This window comes from Neolamprologus brichardi, chromosome 7, assembly GCF_056152115.1.
Source record: "Neolamprologus brichardi isolate AB-2024 chromosome 7, ASM5615211v1, whole genome shotgun sequence".
Taxonomy (NCBI): Eukaryota; Metazoa; Chordata; class Actinopteri; order Cichliformes; family Cichlidae; genus Neolamprologus; species Neolamprologus brichardi.
This window is the reverse complement of record NC_142110.1, coordinates 17,920,879-17,948,612: the sequence shown is the minus strand read 5'-3', so window position 1 is coordinate 17,948,612 and position 27,734 is coordinate 17,920,879. Positions and strand designations below refer to the sequence as shown.

The 27,734-nt window shown below is 39.3% G+C and overlaps 2 protein-coding genes and 1 pseudogene across 3 annotated transcripts in view; 2 read left to right on the top strand and 1 right to left on the bottom strand.

The window, feature by feature from the left end:
- LOC102797300 (uncharacterized) overlaps positions 1-27,734 on the bottom strand; it is a 64,953-nt gene that overhangs the window by 22,455 nt on the left and 14,764 nt on the right. The gene's annotated exons all lie outside the window — the stretch shown is intronic.
- gxylt1a (glucoside xylosyltransferase 1a) lies at positions 500-11,418 on the top strand. Of its 2 annotated transcripts, XM_006782530.2 has the most exons (8): positions 500-881; positions 1,341-1,433; positions 2,045-2,231; positions 4,938-5,069; positions 5,157-5,408; positions 5,869-5,992; positions 6,171-6,343; positions 10,265-11,418. In XM_006782530.2, exons 1-8 carry the CDS (start codon positions 664-666, stop codon positions 10,427-10,429), a joined length of 1,344 nt encoding a protein of 447 aa, XP_006782593.1. In that variant the 5' UTR covers positions 500-663; the 3' UTR covers positions 10,430-11,418. The 2 variants fall into 2 exon arrangements, with proteins under 2 accessions (XP_006782593.1, XP_087699385.1); XM_087843259.1 differs by lacking the exon at positions 1,341-1,433.
- On the top strand, positions 16,717-18,662 carry LOC118453608 (uncharacterized; annotated as a pseudogene).

Below are 27,734 nucleotides of genomic sequence, written 5' to 3'. Positions count from 1 at the left end.
TTGGCTATTTTTGTTTTTAATGATCAAAAGGAACTGTTAAATACATTTCTGCAGTTAATGAACACAAATGCAATTTTGAGATGCTTTCATATTTCCACCTGTTTATTCACACACACACACACACACACACACACACACACACTTCTCCCTGCTCTTCAAAGAACATTTGACACGGATATAAAATATGGCGCATTAATACATACACCAGTAACTACAGGAGATCTAAATATGTACCAACACTTCATAAAGGAGAGTATTTTGTCTAAGCTTTTAAGTTTAAAACTTCATTACTCGTGTATTCAGTTGGCGCTTTGAGGGTTCCCTGAATTTGGTTCAAGAAGGCATGATACTGATTGTAGAATCGTTATGGGTTTTGGTTGTTTTTTTTCTACAATGTGTGCTGTAATTGTGAATGACTCCACCTCTGCCCTACATGTGCCACTTACTACTGTAAACTGTGGCACAGTGTTGGTAGATGGCTGATAAGACAAAACACGTGTAACAGAAGTGGGTGGGGCTGAAACTGTAAACACCAACTGTGCCTGTCTGCTGACTTTCTGACTTATTAATGAGATAAAGTAGCTAGCTGGTGATATGTCGTGTGATAGCTAGCTAAGCGTAATATGAAAATGTTTCTTTAACCTATAAAATCTGAAGCGCAAGATGCGATGCTATCTTCACACATTTCTCCTGTGCATGATCTTCGTCTTCTTTTCCTTTTTGTATGTGTTCAATCAGCTAGCCTCCACCTTAGAGGACAGAGACGGGTGGAGAGTAAAAGAACACGGAATACCCGGCAGGAAAAGTCATGACACCGGGCACCTTCTCAGGAAAAGGCCAGGCCTGGAAGGCCTCCGAGACCGCGAAGAAGGGCTTGACAGGTAGCTTAGCTAGCTGTGTCGACCAATTTTACACTTAAACTACAAAAATGAGTAGAAGTTAGCTTTACCTGTTTGTTAGAGCTTCATTTGCACCTTTAGCATATCGCTGCATTTACTTGCTTCAGCTAGCGTGTACGAGCCGATACATGTATCGTAAAACCTAGTTTACCTAGTATACGTTAGCCAGCTACCAAACAAATAGTAATTTGGCGTGTTTTGGATAAGGTAAAATGTTCAGTGTTTTAGTTGTGCTGTTTTTCACCACATAATCTGAAAACAACCACTAGCTACCACCTGTTAGCTTGCTAGATAACCGATCAGCTTAAGGTTAGCTTTAGGCTGGATTTAAAGGACCGCCACATGTTAAACAAATCCTAATGAAAATCGCAAAACACTACTGATATCAAAGAGAGAGATTTGATTCTGAGGATCCAAAAGATGATGTTTCTATTCTGTCAGGTGTAAGTCACAGTCAGTTTCTTACTGGAATCCATATTGGAGACTGCCTGCTGATGTTTGTGGAGTGAACTGCTTATTGGAATCATCTTTTAGGTATGCCTGATTTTGTGAAACTATGAATGATACATGTTGCAATAATCAACTGCCTCCAGCTTTACACTTTTCACCTACTTCGTAGGTCCACAGTTCAGAGTACATGCTTGATAACTGCTGCATCCACAGTATTCTGTGTGACTGTTTTTGCATTCCTGCATACTAGCACAGCATTAAAGCATTAAATCTTTCATTTTATTTATAATAAAAGGTTTTTTGTGGTATAATTTAATCAATGCTGGAAACAACCAGTTCAAATTTGAGGTCTGAATAAAATATAACGTTTTGCTTATTGTATTTGTGTAAATGGGTTTTCCATACAGTAAACATTTCTGTGCATACATGGAAATGATTGAATATGACAGGCTACTTTCATTATGTCCAAACGTGAAAGCAGTAATTCACAAGAAGCACTTGAAGGCAGCAAAAAGTATGAATGATTGTTCTCTTCTGAGTCCCTCTGTTAAATCTAATGACAGTTCCAACCCTACAGGGCTGAGTACCAGTCAGCTGAGACTCACTTTTTCTTTTGCACTTGCCAGTGTATCCATTCTGATGTAAAAATAAACACCTTCATTTTTTTCTTCTTCCACCTCTCTCTTGACTCTTAGTGAGCGGTCAAACTCTGCAGTGAAGGCAGAAAGCAGGGATGAGAGGAGTCACCTGGCTGTTGTGGCCTGTGGCCCCAGGCTAGAGGAAACAATCACCATGTTGAAGTCTGCTGTTCTTTTCAGCAAAAAGCCTCTGCACTTTTACATCTTTGCTGAGGATGAACTTCACAAGAGTTTCAGAAACACTGTAAGCATATGTGGTTTCATTTGTTATGTTTCTCAACCATAGCCCAACTGTTCCTTTGCAGTTTTTTTTTTAAATTCATACCGTGCAACTTCACAACAATGGTCATCTCAGGCCCCTTTACAGTACAGAGAAATATTTTAATTTTGTGTGAGAAAACACTTGGAAACCAGCAAGTAAAAAGCAAACAAACAAACAAAAAGGATTAGCGTTACTAAATGTATCTTGAAAGGTATCCTAGCAGCCTTGGACTGTAGAAACATACCTGACGATTGATTCAGAGTCACCTTAGCGAGCTATAACAATACAAGGCTCAACAGATCTATGGCTTTTTGGCAGCTTAGCTACAAAGCTATAAAGAAACCTGAGGTTGGTCTTGTTTTCCGGTGGAAATACCAGGTTTCCATGGCAGGTAACTTTTGTCACTTTCTGTTCCTGTTTTCAAGATATCTGCTTTAAAACAGGAGTCCCCAACCTTTTTTGCGCCACAGACTCGTTTATGTTCGACAATATTTTCACGGACCGGCCTTTAAGGTGTCGTGGATAAATACAACAAAATAAAACCAGTACCAATTTTTTTTTATTCATAACCAGTGTTGGGTAAGTTACTTTAAAATAGTAACTTAGTTACATTACTAGTTACTTCTATCAAAAGTAACTCAGTTACTTTAAGTTACTCGTTACTTTCAAAGTAACTAGTTACTAGGGAAAGTAACTTTGGTTTTACTTTATGTGCATATTTCCACGAGAGAAATCCCACGCCTGGACCGTCATTGACTGCTGCCATGATTCTAGCCTACGTCACAGCGTCATGTGCGCCTTTTACATCCAACACAAAAACTGCAGTCGTGGTGCTTTGATTGTACTCAGAACTCGGAAATTCTGCCTTCTGAATAGGAAGATGTAGGTAACACCAGACTGCAGATGAGCTGCATACAGGGCTGGACGGGGACAAAAAAATCGGCCCGGGCATTTTGACTAGAGACCGGCCATTATAGGAAAGATCATAAAGCCTTTGAATGAAAACAAACACTGTTGTGACAGTGATGTACACTGTCTTGTTGGTATATATGCATCAATCTATCAATCCTTTGTTGTAATATTCAGATAGTTATTTTTTAAAAGCCAGACATTTTAAATGAGAATACGAAAGAAAAGTACTTCTTTGTGCCCACCTCTCCCTGTTAATGCCCTACCTGGCCCCCCTGGCAAAACTTTGCTAGATCCGCCCCTGCACAGTTACCAGCTGTCAGCTCCTGGGGTTATCTGTCTTTCAGAAACAGTTCATAACTTCCCTTCAACTCATTTATGTCACCTAAAAGGTAAACCTGTTTCTCCATCACTTGTTCAGCTCTGATGATTCAGTAAGGACATCTCCTGGTTTCATCTTCATGTTTCCCTCTCACCAGATAACCAAACCAATATCATGACCAGCAGCTTTTTTACAGCTGTGGCTCCAGCAAACATCAGCTGATACTAGAAATTAATATTAAATAAATTCTAACAACAGCTGATCAAGCTTAAACGTGCTGCTGTTGTTTAGCGCGACATCGGCTGGTTTCCTCTTTCTGGCGCAAAGTGGGCGATAAACAAACAAGAGAGCCGATCAGCTGATCATTGATCAGTTTTCATGATTGAAGTAGAAACGGGAGAGGGAGGGAGGAGAATGAGAGAAGAAGAGGCAGCTGTGCAGCAAAGACACAGAATAACTCCAGCTTTGTGTCTTTTTCATTGTAGCTGAAGTCCGGGACAAACTGTTCCTTTTCACCTCAATAATAAGAAACGCGTAATATTTTCTCTGAATACCAGACGGGACGGTTCGCAACTCTAATAACTTATGAACAAAATAAAGTTCAACATCATTAACTTCATAGCACCCACCCAGCTGTATAGAAACACCGTCATGCTAGCTAGTACGCAGTACGGAAAAAGTCAGAATAACGAAAATAAACTCCACCTAAACTTGGTTTATATCTGACCCAGATAGACTGCAGGTCATAACTTCTTACCTGAAGTTCAGTTCACACTTGGACCGGCGGCCGCCTCGGGTCTCTTTTCCTTCTGCGTCCCCTTTCCCTCATCCACCTGCTGCCTCCAACACTTGCTAATGTTACAGAATCTGTGGAAGCTCCGCGATAGCCACCACACGAAGTAACGGGTAACGACCCTATCTAAATCCCAGTAACGACTAACGCGTTCCTGATTTTGGCATAATAACTAGTTACCGTGCTCGTTACCACAATAATAACGTAGTTACTGTAACGCGTTACTTAATAACGCGTTAGTCCCAACACTGTTCATAACACATGGGAAAAGACCCAGGGAAACCGAGCTAATGATAAAAAAAATAATGATAAAAACGCTGAAAACCATAAATTTCACACCCGAGCCTCAACTCTAGCAGCCCGGTACCAAACGACTCAGACTAGTACCAGTCTGTGGCCCGGGGGTTGGGGACCGCTGCTTAAAAATACACATTTGCAAACTGTATCAAGGAGCTAGTCTTCTCCAATTCATTGTTTTCAGAGGAGAAACAGCATTATGTGTCCAGTTATGACTAAGTAAGGAAGAAAGTAAAGTCTTTACCCAGTTTTTGGTGCTTTTTGTTCTAAAGACAAAGATGTATAATAAATGAAAGAGCTCAAAAAGAGATGCAATTAAACATTAGTGCTTTTCTGTTTTTTGTTTGTTTGTTGTTGTTTTTTTCAGCTGGAATCGTGGCCTCGGAGAGTTCGGGCAAGGTTTAATTCCAGCATCTACCCTATCACTTTTCCCAAGGAGAATGCAAGAGAATGGAAGAAACTCTTCAAACCCTGTGCCTCTCAGAGGCTTTTTCTGCCAGTAGGTATCTTTTTACATTCAGATAGCTTAATACAGTATTGCTTTTTCAGAATATACTAATCTTTTTTTTCTATATGTCTTTGGCAGCTGATTCTGAAGGAGGTAGACTCCTTGCTTTATGTAGATACAGACATTATTTTTCTGCAGCCAGTAGAAGACATGTGGGCTCTGCTTTCTCAGTTCAATTCAAGCCAATTAGCTGCCATGGCTCCAGAACATGAGGAACCACGTATCGGCTGGTACAATCGTTTTGCCCGCCACCCTTACTACGGCAAGACAGGCATCAACTCAGGGGTCATGCTCATGAACATGACACGCCTCAGGGAAAAAATTTTCAAGGTAAAGATAAATCTGTTGCTTATTAACCAGCCTAATGGTTATACCGCATTGTGTCATGATATATGTGAAAGTGTATCAGCTATTAAAAAGGGTTTGGTCATGATATACATTTATGGCCTTTAACATACAATATCTAAATAAGTACTCTGTTTTTAAAACAAGGACTGCATTAGGCATGTTTTTCTCAATTCCATGTTAGTTTTGCATTTTGACTGAAACCTCTAGAGCTGTCTAATGTTCTTAAATCCTTAGAAGTAGCTGTTCTGCACCACCAAAATTGACCAGCTGAGGTCACTCTTGTAATTCAATGCTAAAGCTTCCTAGAGAGCTCGCTGACAGACAGTCCCTTCCCTTTGCGTGGTTGGGAAGTGTTCCCCAAATGATTGATTGGCTAAAATGGCATGTTTATGGTTACTAGAATCAAAATGACACACATCCCTTCTGCGTTTTGTCGTTCCAGAATGACATGACAACAGTTACACTAAAGTGGGAGGAAATGTTGATGCCCCTTCTCCAGAAGTATAAGCTCAACATCACCTGGGGCGACCAGGACCTTCTTAATATCATATTCCACCATAACCCAGGTTAGTGCAACCACATACATGGCGTTATTGTGTGTCATGATAGTTAAGTCAGACCAGCAGACATAGATTAATTAAAGAAGCGTCTTCTTTTGGATGTTTACTGTCAAGTACAAATTTCAGGGATTTTAATGGTTTTCGTTTGAATCATTGTCAACCCACTCATCTTACTGTGTTACAGAAAGCCTGTATATGTTTCCCTGCCAGTGGAACTACCGTCCAGACCACTGTATCTATGGCAGCAACTGTCAACAGGCTGAACAAGAAGGTGTCTTTATTCTCCATGGTAACAGAGGAGTTTATCATGACGACAAACAGCCAGCATTTCGAGCTGTCTATGAAGCAATTCAAAAGGTACGGGCATCTTCACAGAAGTCTACCTTACCTTACAAGGGGAACAAATATTCAAGTGTCCTTCCTTCTTACGGAAAACTCTGTTCACTGAAGTATTTTGAGACACAGCATGCAAGAAAGTCAGCCAAAGACGCAGATTGAGAATCCAAGCTGTACACTAAAGTAGCTAAGAAATGTTGCTACAAAGAACAGCTGCACTTATTGTCAGTGTTTCAGTGGTTCACAGTTTGCAAATATCCCTCAAAACTATGTCAAGAAATGTAATTTATTGAACAGTTTCCGAAGCACAGACTCCAAATAAACAGCAAATATTTTGCCCCAAGTCTTCATCAAGGAAACCTCTCGGCTGTGAGGGTAAACCCCCTGCTCGGGACAGCCGCACACGCCTAGGGGTGGGACCTAGCAGTCAGCCAGTGAAATTTGCCCGTTCAGTGATGCTGCCGACTATTCCATCTTTGGCTTGGGGCGTTAACGTTGTGTGGATTGTGATCGATCAGTGGTTTCTTGTAAACCTAATGGGGTTTTTATCAGAAGTTTAATCATTTAGAAACACGTTACAAGTGTCTGTTTATTTCTTGGAATCTTTAAACCGCAATCATTCAAAGAACAGACACAGTTTGAATTCATAGAAAATAAACAGATTATGAAATCATTTTTTTTTGCATGTTAATTTTGAAGTTTTCAAATGTAAGAAATATTTTAAAAAATCAAATATGAAAATTAGCCACATATCTGAAGGTATTGAAACATTTATTCTTCCAAAAGTTTACAACACATTCTTGAAATAACTGACTGGAAAAAGTTAGAAGAACATCATGGGACATGTTTATTCTTGAAATTGCTCTTTGAGGGCAGTTGTGTAGGAAGACCAGATTATTTTGGAGAAACATTTGCCAGTTATTACATTATCAATAAGCACTGCAGGTCAGTGCTTTTCTCTTATAGATGCTTCCATCCACGAGTGTTTAATCAATAGCCCGTTAAACATTTTCATCATCCTGTCTTTGGTCTTCCAAACCAGGCATGTCGGCTCCATCCAGTTTTAGTCAGTGAAACGGTTGCTTGGTTATCCTATTAACTGCAAGGTTAAAAATTCAAGCCAAAGTTGTTGCTTCTCAACATTTAAGGCATTTATTCAAACATTTTCACATGCAGTTTAGACAAAGAGGTCATTTCACTTAGATTTTATACCACTGTGAACACAAATGCCTGACAAATCTACGCAAAGCTGAATTTATTTAACTACTATTGAATGTGGCTGCTTTCCAGAAAAAGGCTTTTTGTCACTTTGTCCACCCACAAATTGGGTGAAAGGACTGAAACCAATTGTCTGTCAATATTTTTCACTTTGTTAAGACTGACTGTATATCTTTAAATACAGGTCACAAACACGTATTTTAACTATCTAGATCTTCAGTGTTGTGAAGATTTACAGCTCCTCTTTCTATGCTGTGTTTGGGGGTTTTTTATGTAATGGAAGACTCATATCACAGAGTGTGATTTTTTTTTTTTGTTGTTGTTGTTCGGCACTGATGACACAAACAGTATACACCAATCAGGCTTTAACACTGTGAGCACTGACAGGTGAAGTGAATGACACTAACCGTTTCTTTCAAGCCAGCAGAGGCAGTGTGATGCTCTGTGCAATGTTCTTGGGTTCTGCCATCCAAGTGACTGTCACTTTGACATGGACTTAAGCAATACAGCAGACATTGTAAGCTCGTCATGGAAATGGCATTTCTTGGTGGCTGTGTCTTCTTTCAGCAGGATAATGCGCCCTGCCACAATGCAAAAGTGGTTCAGGAATAGTTTGAGGTGCATAATGACTTTAGGGGTTGACTTGGCCTCCAGAACTCAATCTATTCGAGCATCTGTGGGATGTACTGGACAAACAAGTCTGATCCATACAGGACCCACCTTTTAAAGGATGTGTTGCTAACATCTTGGTGTTAGATACCACAGCACACCTTGAGGGGTCAAGTCTCGATGGGTCTGGCCTCTTTCTGGCAGCAAAATATTAGGCAGGTGGTCATAATGTTATGCCTAATCAGTGTATGTTCGTAGGATTAGTCTGTTATTGGGTTTTTTTGGTATTTTTTGGGCGTTTTGATGGAATGTAAATAACATAGGTGTGATTTTTACCCCTTTGAAACAACTGGCTAGGTCTGATTTTGATTTAACACCTGTAAAAAGTGTCAACATAGCATCTTTAAGTCTGGACACAGGACGCCACCTGGAAATAAAGACTGAACAAAAGAGCATCTGGAAACTTGAAATGTGTTTAAGCTTATAGGCCTTGAAAGGCTAAAATGCAGCACTTGTATCATAAGTGAGCAAGCAGATGAGCCTGAGAGCTCTTTCACTGTTTTGCTGGCAGCTCCGCTGCGATCTGCTCATTTTGATTTCAGCTTACCGGTCAACATGCAGGCAGCAATTGGGGGGAGCAAGGGAAGCTTCATTAGCTGGTCTCCATCCATTACCGCCACAGGGCCGAGCCAGGCCGCTATCAGTGCGGGCAATGTTCTCAGCCATTAAGAAAACGAGCAGGCTTCATTATGGGGCACTCGGTCCTCGTGCTTCCATCAGTCTCTCAGACAGCACAGAAACACAGAGCACATACCATATCCACATGGTTTTAGGAGGCAGAGGAGTGCTGCGGATTCTCATTAGTAAGCAAAAAGTTGAGAAGATGTTTCTAAGATAAAGGGCCGTGTTTCACAGTCGCTGTATTGGAAGAGAGATCTGAAGATCTTTTAAAAATGATTCTCCTTTTATCTTTATCTTTAGCTGTTTTTGTTTTTTTTTTTTTTTTTTATCAGAGCGTTTAGTTGCTTCAGCTCCACAGTCTCCTCCCACTTTGTTCCCACTCCAGTCTTTTGAGGCTATCATCCCAAAGCTCGGCGCAGGCAATTCTCGAACAAACTCTAATTTCGATCCAACCGAGACCTCCATAGTCAGCCTAGTTCCCAAGGCAGGCTCTCTCACAGCCAGCAGAGGAGCTTGCAATAAAGGGCACTACCATTACCCAGCCAAGCCCACAGAAGAGTTGTAAAATTTTTAGTGCTGATGCTAGTTTGAGACATCATGATGGCTGTGTGGACAACGCACCCGCCACATCCACATAAAAATCAATAGGAGGCTGTTAATGGTATTTTATTGCCTTCTGCACTATATGAAAGATAATAAAGAAAGTGCGCTTTGAGTAATGTAATACTTTGCCAAACTCGAGTCAAATAAGACGTTGTAAAATAGTGATTTCCCTTATTTACTCGAGCAGTAAAAGATTGGTGCACCTCAATATAAAAGTGAAAGGCACACATCCTTATTTGCATACCGTACGTGACAAAAGCCTTGGCTGCCAATATTCATTCACAGAGGAGGCTGAAAGTTTCTTTTTAATTTTTTTTCTCCCCCCCTTTGCTGTTTACTTGGCAACACAAAAGCGTACAATAATGAAGCATATCTGGAATGCAGCAGCTGTAGTTTTCCCCGACGCTGTCACGTCTTATTAAGCCCATTTGCGAATAGTTGGGGTAATAGATATTCATCACTCGAACACACTCTGAATTGACAGATACGAATCAAAAACAGAATGTTATTTTGTCTGGAAGTGACGGTGATAAATGTGGCACTTAATTCATGTGAGATGAATGTAGTTGTCATTGTGCTTTTTTCTTTTCTTTAAGCTGTCACAGGAAACAACAGGTGTTGTTAAAAACAAACACTTGTGCTGCTTTTATTTATTTATTTTAAAGGCATTTTTTGAGTAATGTCAGGAGAACGAGAAGAGCTGCGTTTTAAGTTGGTGCCGCAGCCAAAAACGACGTGGGCGTGGAAAGAATGCAATTAAAATGCAGTTTTTATTGTTTGATGTCTGAAATGAGGAGTAGGAAAGCTGAACATGTTTACTTTTGATCCTAGTACCAATTCGGCGACAACTTGGAGACCTCGCTGCTTCGACCGCTGGAGACGTCGCTGCAGACAACCACCCACACCTACTGCGGCAGAGCAAGTCACTTGCTTACAAAGAGGTTAAAACAGAGCATCATGTCTGTTCAACAGGACGCCACACAGAGAAGAAGGTGATGATGGGGGTCAGCAGGCGTAATATCAAAGAAACGGTGCCTAACATCTCTTAGGTGAGACTAGCTCTTCCTTTGTTGACAGTGAGCTGGATCAAAAACAGACTCGGGTTAACAATGAGTCTGTTTGTTTACAAACCGTCTATCAAGACACTGGGAATGCAGAAGGGTAACCTGTTTTGAGATTGTATTTATTTTATTTTGTCATTTTATTCTAAAGCCAGCATTGTTGCATATCCATCAAATGAACACAATGGGTGTTAAATGTAGTATAACTGTAGTGGACAGTGCACTGATGCCACTTTGCCCTGCAGAGATTTTTGGACTTCATGGCCAAAAAGAAAAAATGTTTTCTGTATGTCAGACAATCAGTTTGTATTTTTGTTTTATTTTAACACAGAAGCTACAATCACTTTTCATTTATGTAGTGATTTTTATGAACGAAAAAGACTTATAAAAAGAGTATTTTATTAGATTTTTATATTCATGTCTACTCCAGTTTATGTCACAGAAAAGGGATGCTGTCATTTTCAGGTACTATTTTCTGCTACTGTAGATGAGAATGTTCTTTTGAGGAAAGCACTCATTGAGAATATTTTAAACATTTTCATCAGTATTTATTTTTGTTGGATATGTGCATCTGGAAGAAATTTTGATGTCTGTCTTAAGTTTTTAACAGGGGTCTGTCATTTCATGTACTTTGATATGGTAGTTTTCAATACGTCGTGTATTGTATATTGTCATAGCATATCTTTCTTTTCATTAACTTTACAAGTAACGACACATTTTCCTATTACGGTACAATATATGGGACTGTTGTTTTTAATTAAACCAGCTGGCATGAATGTGTATGTTAAAAAAAAAACCGCACAGCTGATTTAAGAAAGCAATGATTGTAACAGATGTTTGAACATTTTACTGCAAAACTGGAGTAAATATTTTAAATGCATCTCAGTTGTATGCTAAATAAATGTTTTATAAATAACACCCTAATGGTGCCCCCATTTTATTTAGGCATATATAACCAAAACACTACAGTGCTCATACACACATTACTCATAGAAACCTAACGATCCAGTGGCCCCCGCTGAGCAAGCTCTTGGTGACCATGGTGAGGGGAAAAAACACTCCCTTTTATCAGGAAGAAGCCTGTCGCAGGACCAGGCTCGGGGAGGGTGGCCATCTGCTGTTACTGTTTGGGGTAAGAGGAAGAAGAAAAGAAGAACCTAGAGAGAGGACAAAGTCTTTGTAGTGTCTGTGCTTGCGGTGGAATTCAATTAAAAATGCCATAACATTTTCAGTGTGACAAAGATTAATGGTGTGCGATTTTTAATTTGAAAAAGCCTATTGTTGATTTAAAAGTGCACAGTATACACAGTGTAAAGTATTGCAGTGAAAACCTTTCGTTTTTGTAATATGACAAGCTAATTCAGGTGTAAGTACATGACTGTGGAAAAGACTTGAGGCTCAAGTTAGGACATTGGCTGCTTTTTCACTCATTTTCAGTTCAGACCTCATATCTGATCTTTTTCAGATGCAATGCAATTTAAGGCAATGTATTTTGTATTCCACTAAACATTGACCAATAAATCATTCAAGCATTGAAAAAAGCCACGTAAACCGAGGAACAGACAAAATAGCAAGTTAGCAGACTGTTGCCAAACCACAGAATCTGTTCAGATTATTTTAGCTGATTTACTGAAAAAAAAACTAAGGATAACACAGTTTGACAACCATTAATTTCAGCCTGTGGTGCTTGTTGGGGATTTTGTTAAAATTAATGAAATAATAAATGCAGAAACATAACATGCATTTCCATTTGTAAAGCAACTGGTTGATTTTTCAGCACGACAATCATCCCAAATGCACTGCCAGCCAGGAAAACGATAACTGGTCAGAAACTAGGTGAGGACACTGTCAGTCATGGATTGGCCTCTCCAGAGCCTCAACATCACTGAAATTGTGGGATCATCAGAACTGAATAAAAGACAGCCAACATCCCAAGAAGAGCTTTGAAAAAGCCTGAAGAATTATTCCTGAAGAATATGAAAGAAATGACAAGAACGCTTGCCTAAGACAGTTCTGTGTGCGTTAAAGCATAAAGGTGCTCATACCAAATATTGATTTTAGAAACATACAAATGCTGTTTTGCCGAATATACTGTATTTCCATCTAATAGATCAACATATCAATGCATCCATTTCCCATTTTCCTAGAAATCTATATAAAGAAATGAAGGGTGGCTCAAGACCTTTGCACAGTACTATATGTTCGTAGCAACTGTACATCCCAAAGGTTTCATTTAAAAGATAAAGCTTTTCACTTTCATGCATTTTATTTTATATTCATTATTCAAAGTCTGTTGCATCAGCCATCATAACCACTTTGTATAAACTGTACTTGTTGCCCACTCGCTCCACACAAAAACTGAGCCGTGTCCTCGAAGGCAGCAGCAAACTGAAAATAATGAATCAATGTGTGAATGTGAAGACTTCAGAAAGTGTTGTTAGAGGCCAAAAAGGAGCTGATGTGTCTGGGTCAGTAGCCCCTGGCTCTTCATTTCACAGGCAGATTGACAAACGTGCACGGCATAGGCAATAGGTCTGTGTGATGAATTTAAAGTGGTCTCCATGCCAAGAAGCGGTGAGATATATCCATTTTCTTCTGAAGTGCGCGCTGTGCGGGCAAACGTTTTCTGTGTTTAAGGAAAGAATCATGCGTTCACGAGTTTCATAAGTTAACTCTGACGCGCAATGTCAGGATGTGAAGCTAGCTGGAACCATCAACAGATTTGCATATCCACTGTAAACTCACAAAGTTGAAACGCTACTCATAATTGGTAGATCACTCATAACTTACTTACTTGTGGTCGATTAAAAGCCTAAAGCCTATAAATTTATTATTTATATTTTCAATATAATACAAACACAAATCACTCTCAGCATTACTGAGTTTGCTTTTTCATGTGGATGAAAGTATATATTGCACTTGGGCCTGCAAAAGAAAAGAAAAAAGAAATTCTCCAAAACCCATTTCTTTCATGAAGTGATTATACATTTGCAGAATATTTAATATTAAATACCCCGAAGTGCACCTATTAGTGAGATGGATTACAACTTCAAAAGGCAAAATGTGATCAGTTTTTAGTAGGAAAGGCTAATGCTGCTACAGCCTGGTTGCACTCCCCCTGAGTATAATGGTGATTGAGAATGGCCTCATTCTGTTTTGGTCTAACAGGAACTGCCAATGGATTATTCATGTTATTGCTTGGAACACTTGGCCCCCGTGATGTTCAATAGCGATTTCAAGCCCGGGCATAAATTAAAACAGTCAGCGGCAAACTGGATCAACACATAGCAAAAAGGTTTATAAAATAAGCATTATGCACTCTTGGGCATTGTAAAGTTATCAATTTCATCTTTACAAGAATAAAATGTGGAGCCTGGATTAGCAATAGTTAAGGTTTTTGCTAAGTGAGTTTCAAGAGGACAGTTTTTGTGCTAAGATAATTACACCTGCTGTTGATACAGTTTATACAGCATTCCCCACTCCCAGAACTACAATTCAGTGAAATAGTCACTTAAATGTAGCTGCAAATGATGCCACTTCTACACATGCTTGTGTTATAATACTTAAAGGGTGCTTAAAGCAATGTAGAAATAAGACTGAAGATTATCTGGTGGATAAGCTACATGTGAAGATGTAGCCTTACATCTGGGACTCCCCACTGGTTGAGTCGCAGGCACTGTCGCCTTTATTGTTTTAGTCATTGAATGCTTCTATGCAAGAGTAACAAAGTGGTATTAAATGAGTGTATGGGTAAGCACTATCTGGTTAAAATAAAAATACATTAAATAAACATGTTTTAACATTTTCTTCTTCACATTGTAATATATTTTTGAATGTTTTAAACTGTTTTTAAAACAAATCTATATACATATGTATATATATTTAAAAATATCTTATTGTTAAAGTTCAGACTCTCCAGTCGGTACTGTTGGAAGGCCTGTTTGCCTGTGTCTGAACTGCCATCTCCACGCCTCTCTACAGATATACTATGGGGGTCCGTGTTGGGGCTACTTAGCTACTCTTGTATAAACAGAAAATTGACCTGCAGCTATTCCAGCACTGCCGAGGCTGCATGTTTTAGTTTGCAGTCATGCTGAAAGATGAACTGTTGCCTAGTGTGGAGCAGCGTCCTCAATGCCCTTTCCCCATTAGCCAGGTGATGATCTGGTATTCACAAAATACAGCGTTAAATTTTTTGTCTTAGATTTGAGAATTTTTACTATCACAACCAAGATTGATCAGGAGCTGCTTAGGTAGTTCTGGTAGGCTCTCCCATCTCTGCAGTAGACTTCTGAAGCTGTTAGAGAGGCAGTTTGGTCCTCGGTCATTTCACTGACTGAGCGCCTTTAAATGATTATTCTTTTCCAAACTTTGGGAAGAGTGCTGGCAGTTGGAAACTTATTCCATTTCAGAATTAGGTCACTTGCTAGGCTTTTTTTGACCCGTATCATGATCTATGCATGGGTGCAGTTTTATACCAGCGGTCTACAGAGAGTTACTTGGCTTGGGTTTTGTCTTGGACTTGTTTAATGTATGACCTTATGGACTCAACTGTGTCCAATCAGTTCATTTTGGCACACACTAGGAGAAACCAGTGCAGCTCCTCACAAGGCTTAATGATAATTAAGGAGTCATTCCATGAAAATGGCACAATTTGAGTCCCTCTCACCTCTTATGGCGTATTTCATCTATTTGGTCGCCAAACTTTCAATTTAAACAGCTTTACATATATATTAAAATGTACCCTTTAATACAGTGTAAAAAAATGAACTAATTTTTTATCTTTTTATGGGAAATAATACAGTTTTTTCATTTGACACCACCTATTTTGTCATGTCCCTCATGGCCTTGATGAAAGTTTACTTTGAAAATACCAAATAAAACTTTTTAAAAAGTCAATAAATTTTGATATCAACCTAAACATCTATTTGTGCTCTTTTGTTGTTACTATTTGTTTTTTTCAAATTTAATTGTTAATTATTCATTAAAATCACAATTATTTCTGTACCTGAGTAACCCCTCAACCCCGTTACACGAATGATCCTACCCCCATAAATACAATGGTGTGATCCAGAATTCCATATACATCAGGAAGTGACATCACTGAAGTCTTTTGGACAACAGGACCACAGAGACAGGCAAGTTGCTCCCATCTTTTCCTTTATTTTAGTCATTTATCTTGTGATATTGTGGTCGTCAACCTCAATGACTCAACACCGTAACATGAAAAAAAGATAGAAAACTATTACTTATGAAAACGTTTTTTGTTAGTTCATGAATATATGGTGATTTTGAATTTCATGCATGCCATGTGCTCTCTGTCTGGTATTCACTATATTGAGCAGCGGCCAGTTTGTGCAAAAATCTCAACCCCGTCACACTCAACCCTGTTATGTTTTTGATTGTAACGGGGTTGTGAGATTGTGATGGGGTTGAGATTTTAATACTTTGGTTGTTAAGTTATCCAATTATTTAAATTAATTATTATTATATTCAATCACCATTTTTATACTGCATGCATGCTGAATGTGATTTATGTTACATGTTAAGGATGCAAGTAAGATGGCACCAACAACAGCAGCAGAAAGGCAAAGGAAGTATCGGGAACGCCTTAAAGCTGATCCTGAAAGAAGGGAGAGATACCTGCAGAGTGAGCGTGAGAGATGGAGAAAGAATGTAGAGGCAGGGAAGAAGAAAGCAATTAATGAACTGAGTAAAAGAGAACAGCATAAGAAAAGAAAAATGTGGAGAGCAGCTTACCATAGGAGCAAGGAGAGGAAAGAAGTGCTCAAGAACATTAGCACTCCTCCACAGAGTCCTGATCAGGGAGATCACCCAGAGCAGCCTTCACAGCCAAGATCTTCAAGGTTAGGGCAATGGGTAGTATAACTATAACAGTGTTATAGTGAAAATGTCATTTTATGTCACTTTCACAATGTCATTTTAGAAACAGGGAGGGCAGGAGGAAACGGCATAATTTTCCACACCCAAATCAACTTTTATTGTTTTATTTTATAGGCAACGTCTGGTGGCTCGGAAAAAGTACAGAACAGAAAAAAATTAACTCAAGAGGCAAATAGCGGAAACTCCAGGAAAAACTTGAAAAAGAAAGAAAAAGCAAAGAAAAATACAAAAAAAGGTGCCAACGTTCAAAGAAATTTTCGGATTCCCCACAGTCGAAAATAACACGACTCACTTCAAATTGCTTCGTTAACCCCCAAATAAAAAAAACCTTACTTTTCCATGAATCACTCATTGAAGATATTAGGAATAAATACAAAAAAGCCACCAAGGACAGAGAAAGGCAACTGATTGCCAAAGTTGCGACAGGGAGAATTATAAAAAAATACAGGTTGCAAAAGTTTGCAAGTGACTCCCTCGGATTTTCAAACAAGAATTTTAGACATCATGACAGTCTTAATTTTGAAAGAAAGATGACCAGCAGGTTCACTGAAGACTTCAAAAAAAGAATCAAGGCGTTCTATCTCAGGGATGACGTGAGTAGAATGACCACAGGAACCAAACAAACACTCACAAAGGACAAATTAAAAATGCAGAAGAGGTTCCTGATGGACACGATAGAAAATATCCACAGAAGGTTTTTGGCAGAAAACCCAGACCAGATGATATCCTATTCCCTTTTCTGTCATCTTCGCCCCTTTTGGGTTGTGAATCCAACACTCTCTGAACGTGACACATGCATGTGTAAGTTGCATGAAAATCTCAGCTTTCTGGCAGTGAAGCTCCGTCAGTTGAAACTCATTGAGACTGCCAACATTGAAGAGTTGATAGAGAAGGTTTGCTGCAACTCATCCAGCAAGAGTTGTATGTATGGAGAGTGTGCCCATTGCAAGGACAAAACTGTCCACATCACAAGTGCATACAACAGCACCGCAACCACATCATTTACCCAGTGGGTGATAGAGGAAAAGGAGATAGACAAAAAGGGAGAAAAGGCAACTGTCAAGGTGACAGTCAAGAAATCTGTGGAGGGCACACAAGAGGACCTCATTGAGCTCTTCCAGAGCTTTGTAAAGAAATTTAAAATGCATCACTTTAATATCAAGCAGCAGTATGCCTTCTGCCGTGAGCTGAAGAACAACATGTCAGGGGACGAGGCTTTGATACATGTTGACTTCTCAGAAAACTACAGCTGTAAATACAGTTCTCAAGTTCAGGCGGTCCACTTTGGGGCTTCACATCAGCAGGCCACCCTTCATACTGGTGTGTTGTATGTTGGTGGACTCTCAGAGCCTGTGAGCTTTAGCACCATCTCTCCCAGTAGACATAAAGGCCCTCCAGCAATATGGCAGCACCTAAATCCTGTGCTAGATTACCTTCAAGGCCAACATCCACAAGTGTCTGTGCTGCACTTTTTAAGCGACGGACCCTGTATGCAATACAAACAACGAGGAAACTTCTACCTTTTCACTACAGAACTGGACAGAAGAGGATTCAAGGCTGGTTCTTGGAATTTTTTTGAGGCTAGTCATGGAAAAGGAGCACCAGATGGTGTCGGGGGAGCCTTAAAAAGAGCAGCTGACATGATGGTAGCAAAGGGGCATGACATCCCAGATGCAGAAGAGTTATTCAGGGCCTTGTCTGAAACAAACACAAGTGTGAAACTGTTCTTTGTGAAAAGTGAAGATGTTGAGGAAGCTATGGAGAAAATGCCGAAGCAGATACCAGCTGTTCCTGGAACCATGAGAATTCACCAGGTCGTTACTGTAGCTCCAGGAGAACTGATGGTTCGTGATGTAAGCTGCATGTGCACAACACGGAAGCAGTTTAACTGCAAGTGCTTCAACACCAAGTGTTTCACTTTTGGCCAGAAGATAGAAACGGCTGTATCACAGACAGGCAGTGGGGGGAATCCAGAAAAAGAAATCCAGTGGGAAAGTCCAGAGCTGATTGGTAAATGGTGTATTCTCAGATATGATGATGATTTATATCCAGGCATCATTCTAAAAATACAAACAACACAAGTCCAGGTCAAATGCATGCATCGTGTTGGGTTAAACCGATTCTTCTGGCCGCATAAGGATGATATCCTCTGGTACCTGTTTGATGATGTCCTTGAACTCATTCCACCCCCACGGGCTGTGACAAAGCACCATGTGGAAGTCTTGAAAGAGGTGTGGAACCGACTCACAAGATGAATTCATAAAACAACCGTCACATTCATGATTATATACAGACACACTGATGCAGGCACACACATGCAAAAACACTCTGACATGGACACAGGCACTGATACAGACAGACACATTGAAATCGTTAACTGATTATTATTGTTATTAGTTCAACCAGTTCATCAAGTTTAATTGTATGTTATCGGAGCAAGGATGAGGTGACTTTTAGCACACCTCATGAGGCTCTCTTATGCCTAGACACACACACACACGCATTATGTTACATTTGAGCAATTCACTTCACAATGTTTGCTAGTTGTTAATGTGCTGTTGTGGTTGTTTTTACTTGAGATTAATAAAACTTGATTCTACGGTAATTTGTATCTGGTGTCCTTCCTATGGTTACAAAGTGAGATATAATGCTAATGGAAAGCCCTGTACATTGAATTTAAGAGTAAACAACTGTTTATATGTAAAGCTGTATTTGTCTCTTCAACCCTGTTACCATCTTCAACCCTGTTATGCTAGTCTCAACCCCGTCACACCTACATTTTCATATATAATTTTCTTAAAATGTTGAAAAAATAATTTAATGTTTGCTGATTTCTGTCTAAAATATTGAGCGCTATCATCTGATCATTGATTTAGATTACAATTCTTAGTTAAACTAAATTTTTGATGAAAAATGAAAAGATTGCTTTCACTCATTAGTTACATTTCAGGATTTAAAAGGGTAAAAATGTGTGATTTTATGTCATTTTTCTATGTAAAATTATTGAATTAGTATGGGGGACATCTAACTAATGTAAACATATTGATTTCTTTAGAAATACATTTTATGATAATATTCAGAGAGCCTCCAAAATGTCCATAACAGGGTTGAAGAATTACAGTCACTACATCTTAAAAATATGATCAATAATAAAAGAAAACTAATGCCTGAGATGGGAAAATACATTTTTCTGATAGTTAAATATATCCTTAATGATGTGGGATATACATATAAATAATACATTTTGGTAAAAAATGTGAAAATATCCAAGTCCAATTTTAGCTATTCTCGTGGAATGACTCTAAGACACATTTCGGTGTACACAGTGATGAGTCTTAAGGCTTTCAAAAATGACAAATTTCAGGGGGTTTTCCATATTAAATGTTTGAACAAATATATAGAATGCACAAAAGTAAGAGGCTATAAATACATCATGAATGCACTGTACAGTATAGATTTGTTATAAATATTAGCATCAAACTTCTTGCAACTACTGATGAGGCTCTCATTGCAATGAATGTTGCATATTAAGGGGATTTTTAAGGAATGTTTTTTCCTTATTGGCTGCGACTTACAGGACAGCACTTCAGTGAATGTAAGGATCCAGTTTGTCAAGAGAGGAACTTGAGAGTCATTCATGTATTTTGTGAGTTTGCTAAAGTGAACAAAGTGACCTATCAGAGCAAGAATGAGAAGTTTATCACAGGTGAATGGATCGGGTAGAAAATCAGTTTCTTCCCCATGCATACATCTCCCTTGCTCCCTACCCTTCCTGCTGCAATAGGATATCATTTAACGAGCGAACATTTTGATCAATAATACATTTGCCTGCACTGCTGAGACAGGTATAATTGTGCCGGTATGTCAGGGTTTAAAACAATTAGTGTAATTTACCGTTGAGCATTAGCTATGCATGGACCCTTCAGTATCACGCTGAGAAGTAAATTTGCCACTGTAAGCAGAACAAGATGAGAAATACGCGTATGCAAATACAACGGAATTGCTAGTTCAGTGCCTCCAGTCAGAAGTATGGATATCACCTTGTCATGAAATGAAGTTCTGTTTATGACAAGGTATGGCTTGGGTGCTGACTAAGTCTTCCAGTGCACTTCATTAGGCATAAAGTGACTTTTGCGAGTATTGACAAACGGAACTATGAAGTTCATTTAAGCTTTGCCTGAACATGGCTACAGATCTACAGTCAAAATCCCCAAAATAGAGCATGTGCAGTGCTTTAAGCAGAATGCTAACTGTGGCATTATAACATACATTTAGCACGGTGTCCATCGTCACAGGTTAGCGTGTTAGTATGTTAAGTTCTGGCAAATAATGGAGATGTACTTGTACTTCATTCATTTTGTTAACTTAAGTCAGTAAGTGTTATGTTCTTCAAATGTCTTGCATCACATAAGTCAGTATGTACTAAATGTCCACACACATTTATGCTAATCTGTAGAGTGGTTGTTAAGCTAGCTATTTCATGGGCATGAAATAGCTAGCAAAAGATTATGCCCAGTTTAACTTCTCTAAGATAATCTCGATCTTCTAAATTCCTTCAATCCATTCCTTACTGAACATAAGGTTATCGGCATGGATCAATGTTAAGACAAATAATCAATACCACCATCTACCCAGGCTCACATTTAGGAGCCATAAACAACACTCGAACAAAGACCCCAAAAGGGCTGTCACCGTCATATGCAAGACAGCAGCGCATGTTTTATAGATGCTCAACATTCAAATACACAAAAATAAGGACGTTATTGTTATTCAGTCTCACTCCTATATCGTTTTTTAATGGCCAGGTTGTAGTAAATGTCATTGAGATTGAGCAGTCAAAGTTCACAACTAATATCGTCCATATTACGACTCATAAAAGAGAATATCAATCACTCGGGCTGACCTTTTCCCTGATAAAATGTCTCATCAATGAGCTACATCCTGCTGCCTGAGGGCTAAAGGACTATCGGCTAAAATCAATGCCACGCCAAGAATGCTTAGCGAACAAAGTCCTCCGCGATTCAATACTCAGCACTTTCTCGATTGTTGACACTAGTGACAAGCAGCATTAATGAACTGAGTGTTTGATTAACTGAGCGACCATGCACGGGCATCTGGAAGGCCACTTTCGTGCACCGACACAGCAGCGTCATCTGTGGCCATATTGTACATTGTCTGTGACTTGACCGAATGCCAAGAATGTGCTTCTGCTGGCTGCTTGTATACAAATTAATGTGTAGCTGTGTCTGTGTGCATATCACTGACCTTCAGGGGACACTCCAAAGTCTTACAGTTCAATATGCTGAAGTTTTAACACCCTCTAAGCTCTTCGATCACCATAATGACTTCACTGTCAGTGTCTACCATTTTCCTTTTTGACCCAAATCCCTATAATTGCTTAATAATTACAGTGTACTGTGCAAACTTTGTTCTAGGAACTTGTTTGTTGAACAGTTGGCTTTTCCCTTCATCTTTTTAGTCCCCCGAGTCCTCAGTCCCCTCCAGTGTAGGTCATTTAATTGTCTTACACATCCACCCCACCTCCCCTGGCACTTCCTAATGAATCTATCTTTTCTCGGCCCACCCAGAGAGGTTGCCTTCATTGACTATCGGAGCAACTCGACCTGTGCGTGGAACCTTTAATTGTTTTTCCCACAGTCTGACAGCAGGCGGCACATGATGGATTTGCCAGAACACTTATCTCTGACATGAAAAAAGACAGTCTATGTATTCCTCAAAAAACATTTGCTATCAAATGAGACCTGCAAAAAAATCCAGCTCAGTCAGCACAAATCAATTTTTTTTGTTTTAATGTGTGCATTTCTTGGCTTGGTTTTACACCGGTGTCTCATTTGAAATTAAAAGTACATTCAAAGGAAATCCCTGCGGCTACCGTTCCTCAAACTCCACAATTTACCACAAATCTCTTTCCACCCCGTGAACAGATTGCCACGATGGAAGTGTTAAATGAGCTAGGCTCTCCAGGAAAAGACGTACACATGCCCCTCATGTGAAACCTATTATAAAAATCTAATCTCGGAGTAATTTAGCATTATATTTTTTTGCACTCTAAGGCATTTGTAACAGCGAAGTAGATTGATCAGACACATTACAGCAACAATGCAATTTAAGGCTACCAAGCTGCAAAAGCCACATTGAGCTGTATAGTTTCAGCTAACGAGCAGAGCACAAGTACTCCAAAAAAGACATTTTTCAGGCACCATTATTTATGTTCAAGGGCACTTTGACCACAAAAACACAGAGATGGTTCCTCATCAAAGCTCCTGTAAGTCATTATCATTATTTATGATGCTTGGGGGATTGAAAGGCCTAATTTATCAGCAATATGACTGATAGTAAGTGAAGGCGTATACGATTAAGACATGAAAATTTTACAAAAATATTACTCAAGAAAACCACATTCTGACTGAAGCCAGTGTGACTTCTTAAGGTCAAGTGCACCAAAGCGAATGGTAATTCCTCGCCTCCTCAACAATCGCCTGCATTGTGAGTACTTACATTCAAATCCCGTTATCAAAGGCAAATTTGTTGTCCTACACAGTGCCACAGAAAAGGAGCTGATATCTGCCAAATAAGTTTAGTGGAGAAAAGCTAAGTGCACTTAGTTCCCATAACCTCAGGATTAAAAAGGACTGAGAGCAACTGCCTTCATTTTATAAGCTGTCCATCATGAGCAGAGAATAACTAGATTTCAGTTAAAGGAGAAAATCTTTACTGTTACGGGACTGAGAGCGAGTTACTCGTACGTGTCTTAAGATTTGACTTAACTCTGTTTCATTATCTCTGTCCTGAATGCATGGATTTCCTTTTAGCAGTGCCTGGCAGCCATTCAATGTTCCATTGACTCTGTACTTTCTCTATCGAGGTATCCAAGGAAAATCAGTCAAATGCCCTGTCAATTCTAAAGAGTTACACCAAGTAAAAAGTTTCCATTTTGATCCCTGGCTGATCATTCCTGCATTAACACTGCATATGTAAAGCACGTTATCAAACTGCATTAAAAGTCTTTAGTTGTACTCTTGTCTTATTCCAAAAATATTGAATGAAGAAATGCACAATGTGTAAATAAAAGTGTGTAGGTAGAATGTCTTTATTTTGTAATAAAGATTAGAGTGATTTTGCAGATGGACTGCGTCATTATATAGCACATGAATGACAATTTAATAAGAAGATTAAGCTCTAATCCTGTTTGCGGATCACTGACGTTTACTGTGTGACATTGGAGGATAATCCAGGAGGCTTCTCAAACAATTATCTTACCAACATACAAATACTGATAAAATAATCCTTTGTGCCATTAATGTGGCTGGAAACATGAAACAAGGCTTTTTTGTATAAGCTTGTACATAGGCTAACGATATCAGTCACCACAGCTATAGCTACCTAATCATGCTTCTCTAAGATTGAGAGTATGAGGAAATTATTTGCTCCAGCATCTTAATGACCACTCAATTTTTTACAAATAATAATTTTCTAATTCAATACAAAATAAGAGAAGAAAATCCTAATTTGTATGTATTATTCTGTTTAAGGTGAATGGCAATTGGACATCAGATAGATATGCTTAGCAGTCTCTCCCAAAGAGAAGCAGGTGCAACAGTTGCATTTTGGATGGATGGACAATAAATTTAGCAAGCATCGCAGTTACTCTAAAAAAGTGGCAAAATGGGGCACCTGTTAACAGCTGCTTTCTCATTACAGCTCTGTGGCAGTAAAACCAATTCCACTGGCAAGACCTTTCTTATGATCCCCTTATCAAATTAAGCTTCTGAGCAGACCTGCAGAAGCGCTTAAATTGCTTTCTGACCTTTATCTATATCTCCCTGATTTAAGGTGAAAATCTCATGGGGTCACTGTTTTAAAAACTCTTACACTGGTTACAGGCTATCTATGTGCAAGAAGCTTTTTTGTAGTGAAAACTTTTACCATCCTTTGAAAACGCTCTTAGGAGAACGGCTGTCTTTCATGTTATCATCCCGCCAGCAATATAATGCTACACTACATAAGTTTGATAGTCTTCTAATGTTAGTAAGGCAGGTTGTTTTCACTCTGTGTAGCACATCAGCATCAGTGACACTATTATGACAATGCACATATACATTTAGCAGTGTTCGGTTTTATGAGTATGAACAGCCGCTGTTTGCATTGAAATGTGTAAAAACAACCAATCTAGCTTGCAAATATTGCTTGAAAGCAACAGTAGCTCCATGGATGGCCACATAATCATTTATAATGGATGTGATCAAGCTCACTGGCAGAAAATAACTCTCAATTACAAGCAAACACCTGACTGTGTCTTTATAAATTAAATGCACATTCATTGAGATTCAGATTAAAGATGTAAACATCCTCCAGGTGCCTGTCTGGAAGGGGACTGGCTTGTCAGCCCTTACAAAATGATGGCACTTCCACTGATTACGGGTAATATAGCAGCGTTTTCAGCAGTGCTTTCTGCTGCAGTCTCCCCTGTTTTGTTTTATAATGAATGGTACTTTTGAGCAACAGAGCAGAAAGCAATAAAACTTGGATTCATACTACCACTCTGAGCAACCTTTCACACCACTGCACTTTCCTTTAATTTCATTAGAAAAATGTATAATTGAGCAGAGATGGGAATGAAACAACTCAGCAGCATGATCTATTTAACATACCCACGATTCTGACCAAATTAAAATCAGCATTTTTACAGCAGAAACAAGTTTGAATCATCACACATTCATCAAACTCGACAGAGCTCTATCTGAATTCCTAATTCAATTAACATTTATTGGAGATTCCCTCTAATCATAATTATATGTCTGGCATGTATATGACTTGTCCACAAAGAGCACCGTCGCGTTTAATCCTCTCCAGCACGTTGTCACGATTGTTCCCTGACTCCAAGCGATAGCTGTAACGGAGCTCCACACATGTTAAGAGCAATGATTCAGCTGATATAATATGATTGTTCTTTCCATCAGCCGGGCTGAAGGTGTGAAATGGCAAGAATGCGTGGCTGAAACGAAGCCAGATCTAGATGACAATCAACAGTGGAGGCTTTATTATTATGTTAAACCTTGTGTGACATATATTTCGCTCTTGCATTTCATTTTGATTTTTCACACTTGAATTATTCATAAGGCCACAAATGACTAGCTGGAGAAAACCATCAAGCATAACAAAAATGTAAAAGATACGCAACTCAAATTGTGCGTCCACTCGTTTTATTTTATTTTCATGTGGAGGAAAGAAGATCCAAAAAATTAAGACTTCAATTCTACTCGTGCTGCCTTCTGGGATTTACCAAGTCTTGCCACAGTGACTAAAGTAATGATCCCCTTTACTCAAAATACCACTATTCTGGTCTCTGTTGTGACAGGGTTGGTTCACAGAAATCCCTCCGCTCCTCTCAGTTGTGTGTCATTATTATTCCGGTTTCACATCCCGAGAGAAATTCTCTGGCTGGCTGCATCTCCAGTTTTTCACACGTACTCTTCAATCATATACAGTGAATTTAATTTTTATTGAAAAAACAACATCGCCCTGGTTTGTTTCTGGCCTCTGCTGCAGTCTGTGACGACAACATGTAGCTGAATAGAAATCTTCTTCTACTGGAATGAGAGCATGTCTTAAGTAGCATCAGAGAGCCAGTGGCCAGGCATAGGTTGGAAATAACTGTGTGACTAAGTCAAAAAAAAGAAAGAAGTTGCATCACGCTTTCAGCATTCATAAACAGTGCCTTAATTTGGCTAGGGTCAATGTCATTACTCGTAGCATGAGGCAATACCTGGACCCTACAGAGCTGCACAGGTAGTCCAACTCCTCCTGGAAACATCCCATTATAGGTTTGCTCTTTTGTGCAAGGAGGAACAGTATGAGCACTGTCGGAGTGCCACAAAATGACCTCCCACAGCCCACTGGTGTGAATGACTCTGACCAAACAATCAGAAACAGACTTCAGCGTCCTCTAGTCAGCCCTGTGCTTACTGTGTGTCACCGTGGAGCCCGATTGGCATTTGCCAGTGAATATCAGAATTGTCAGGTCCACCACTGGTGCCCTGTGCTTTGCACAGATGAGAGCAGGTTCACCCTGAGTACATGTCACAGACTGAAAGGGTCTGGTTTGGCTTTTATGATGGTGGAGAGCATTATCCTGGCTGTAACATCATTCAGCGTGACCGGTTTGGTGGAGGGTCACTGATGGTCTGGGGAAAAATATCCATGGAGGGATACACAGACCTTAAGGGGTTAGGCAACGGCACCCTTACTACCATTAGGTGTCATGAGGAAATCCTTGGATCGCCTGTCAGACCCTATGCTGGTGCAGTGGGTCCTGGATTCCTCTTTATGCACGGCAGTGCCTGGCTTCATGTGGTGAGAATATGCAGGAAATTCTTGGAGGATGAACAAACTGATACCATTGACTGGCTCCCAACGCTCACCTGACATAAATCCAATAGAGCACCTCTGGAACATTATGTTTCAGTCTATCTGACTCCACCAGATTGCACTTCAGACTGTCCACTGATGCACTGGTCCTGATATGGGAGGAGATCCCCCCGAGACATCATCTGTCACCTCATTAGGTGCAGGCGTGCATGTGGAGGCCATACAAACTACTCAGTACTATTTTGTGTTGCTGCAATGAATTTTCAGCAAAATAGGCATTTGTTTACTTTTCAGGATGTCTTTGAATTCAGCCATAGGTTGATCATTTGTATTTCCATCCTTTTGTTCGTGACACATTACCTCAACTTTTTGGGATTACCCATATGAGTATAGATAACCATCATAATATTTTTTTCCCATTGATATCTGATATGTTTCTAAAGTGTTCCTAAATTATTTTGAGCAGCGCATTTGCTTTTTTTTTGATGGACATACAGAACATCCCTAAATGCATCCCCAAAGTGTGGAAACGCCTTTAGGCAAGTCATCCATCAGTTAAAGAACAGTACGTATTTAGAAATTCAGATTACGTCATCTAACTGACCTCTGTGTGTCTGGACTTTAAGATGACATTGACATAAATGAAAAAGAAAAGAAAGAAAACATGTAAGTCTTCTGTAAATGACCATTTAAAAAGTACAAAGGCTATGTACATGAGAAAATGGTTGTTAATATATTTATTGCATGTTTTCCAAGATTTATATGATTAATATGAAAGTGGCCCCTTCACATGGCTTGTTTTCCATAAAACAAGTAATGCATGAATCAAGAAAAATGTCATATTCTGTGAAAAATGTAGTGGCCACCTTCATTAGTTCATAAATATGTATTAAGATACTTTTTAGACCCAGGAAAACATACACTGCAGTACCAGTGTATGTTTTTGA

What these genes read in the sequence shown, in the direction of transcription:
- gxylt1a (XM_006782530.2), top strand. Translation starts at nt 664, where the DNA reads ATGCGATGCTATCTTCACACATTTCTCCTGTGCATGATCTTCGTCTTC. An exon ending in TTATTGGAATCATCTTTTAG is followed by an intron (nt 1,434 to 2,044) that starts GTATGCCTGATT and finishes CTTGACTCTTAG; the next exon opens with TGAGCGGTCAAACTCTGCAG. An exon ending in CTCAGAGGCTTTTTCTGCCA is followed by an intron (nt 5,070 to 5,156) that starts GTAGGTATCTTT and finishes TGTCTTTGGCAG; the next exon opens with CTGATTCTGAAGGAGGTAGA.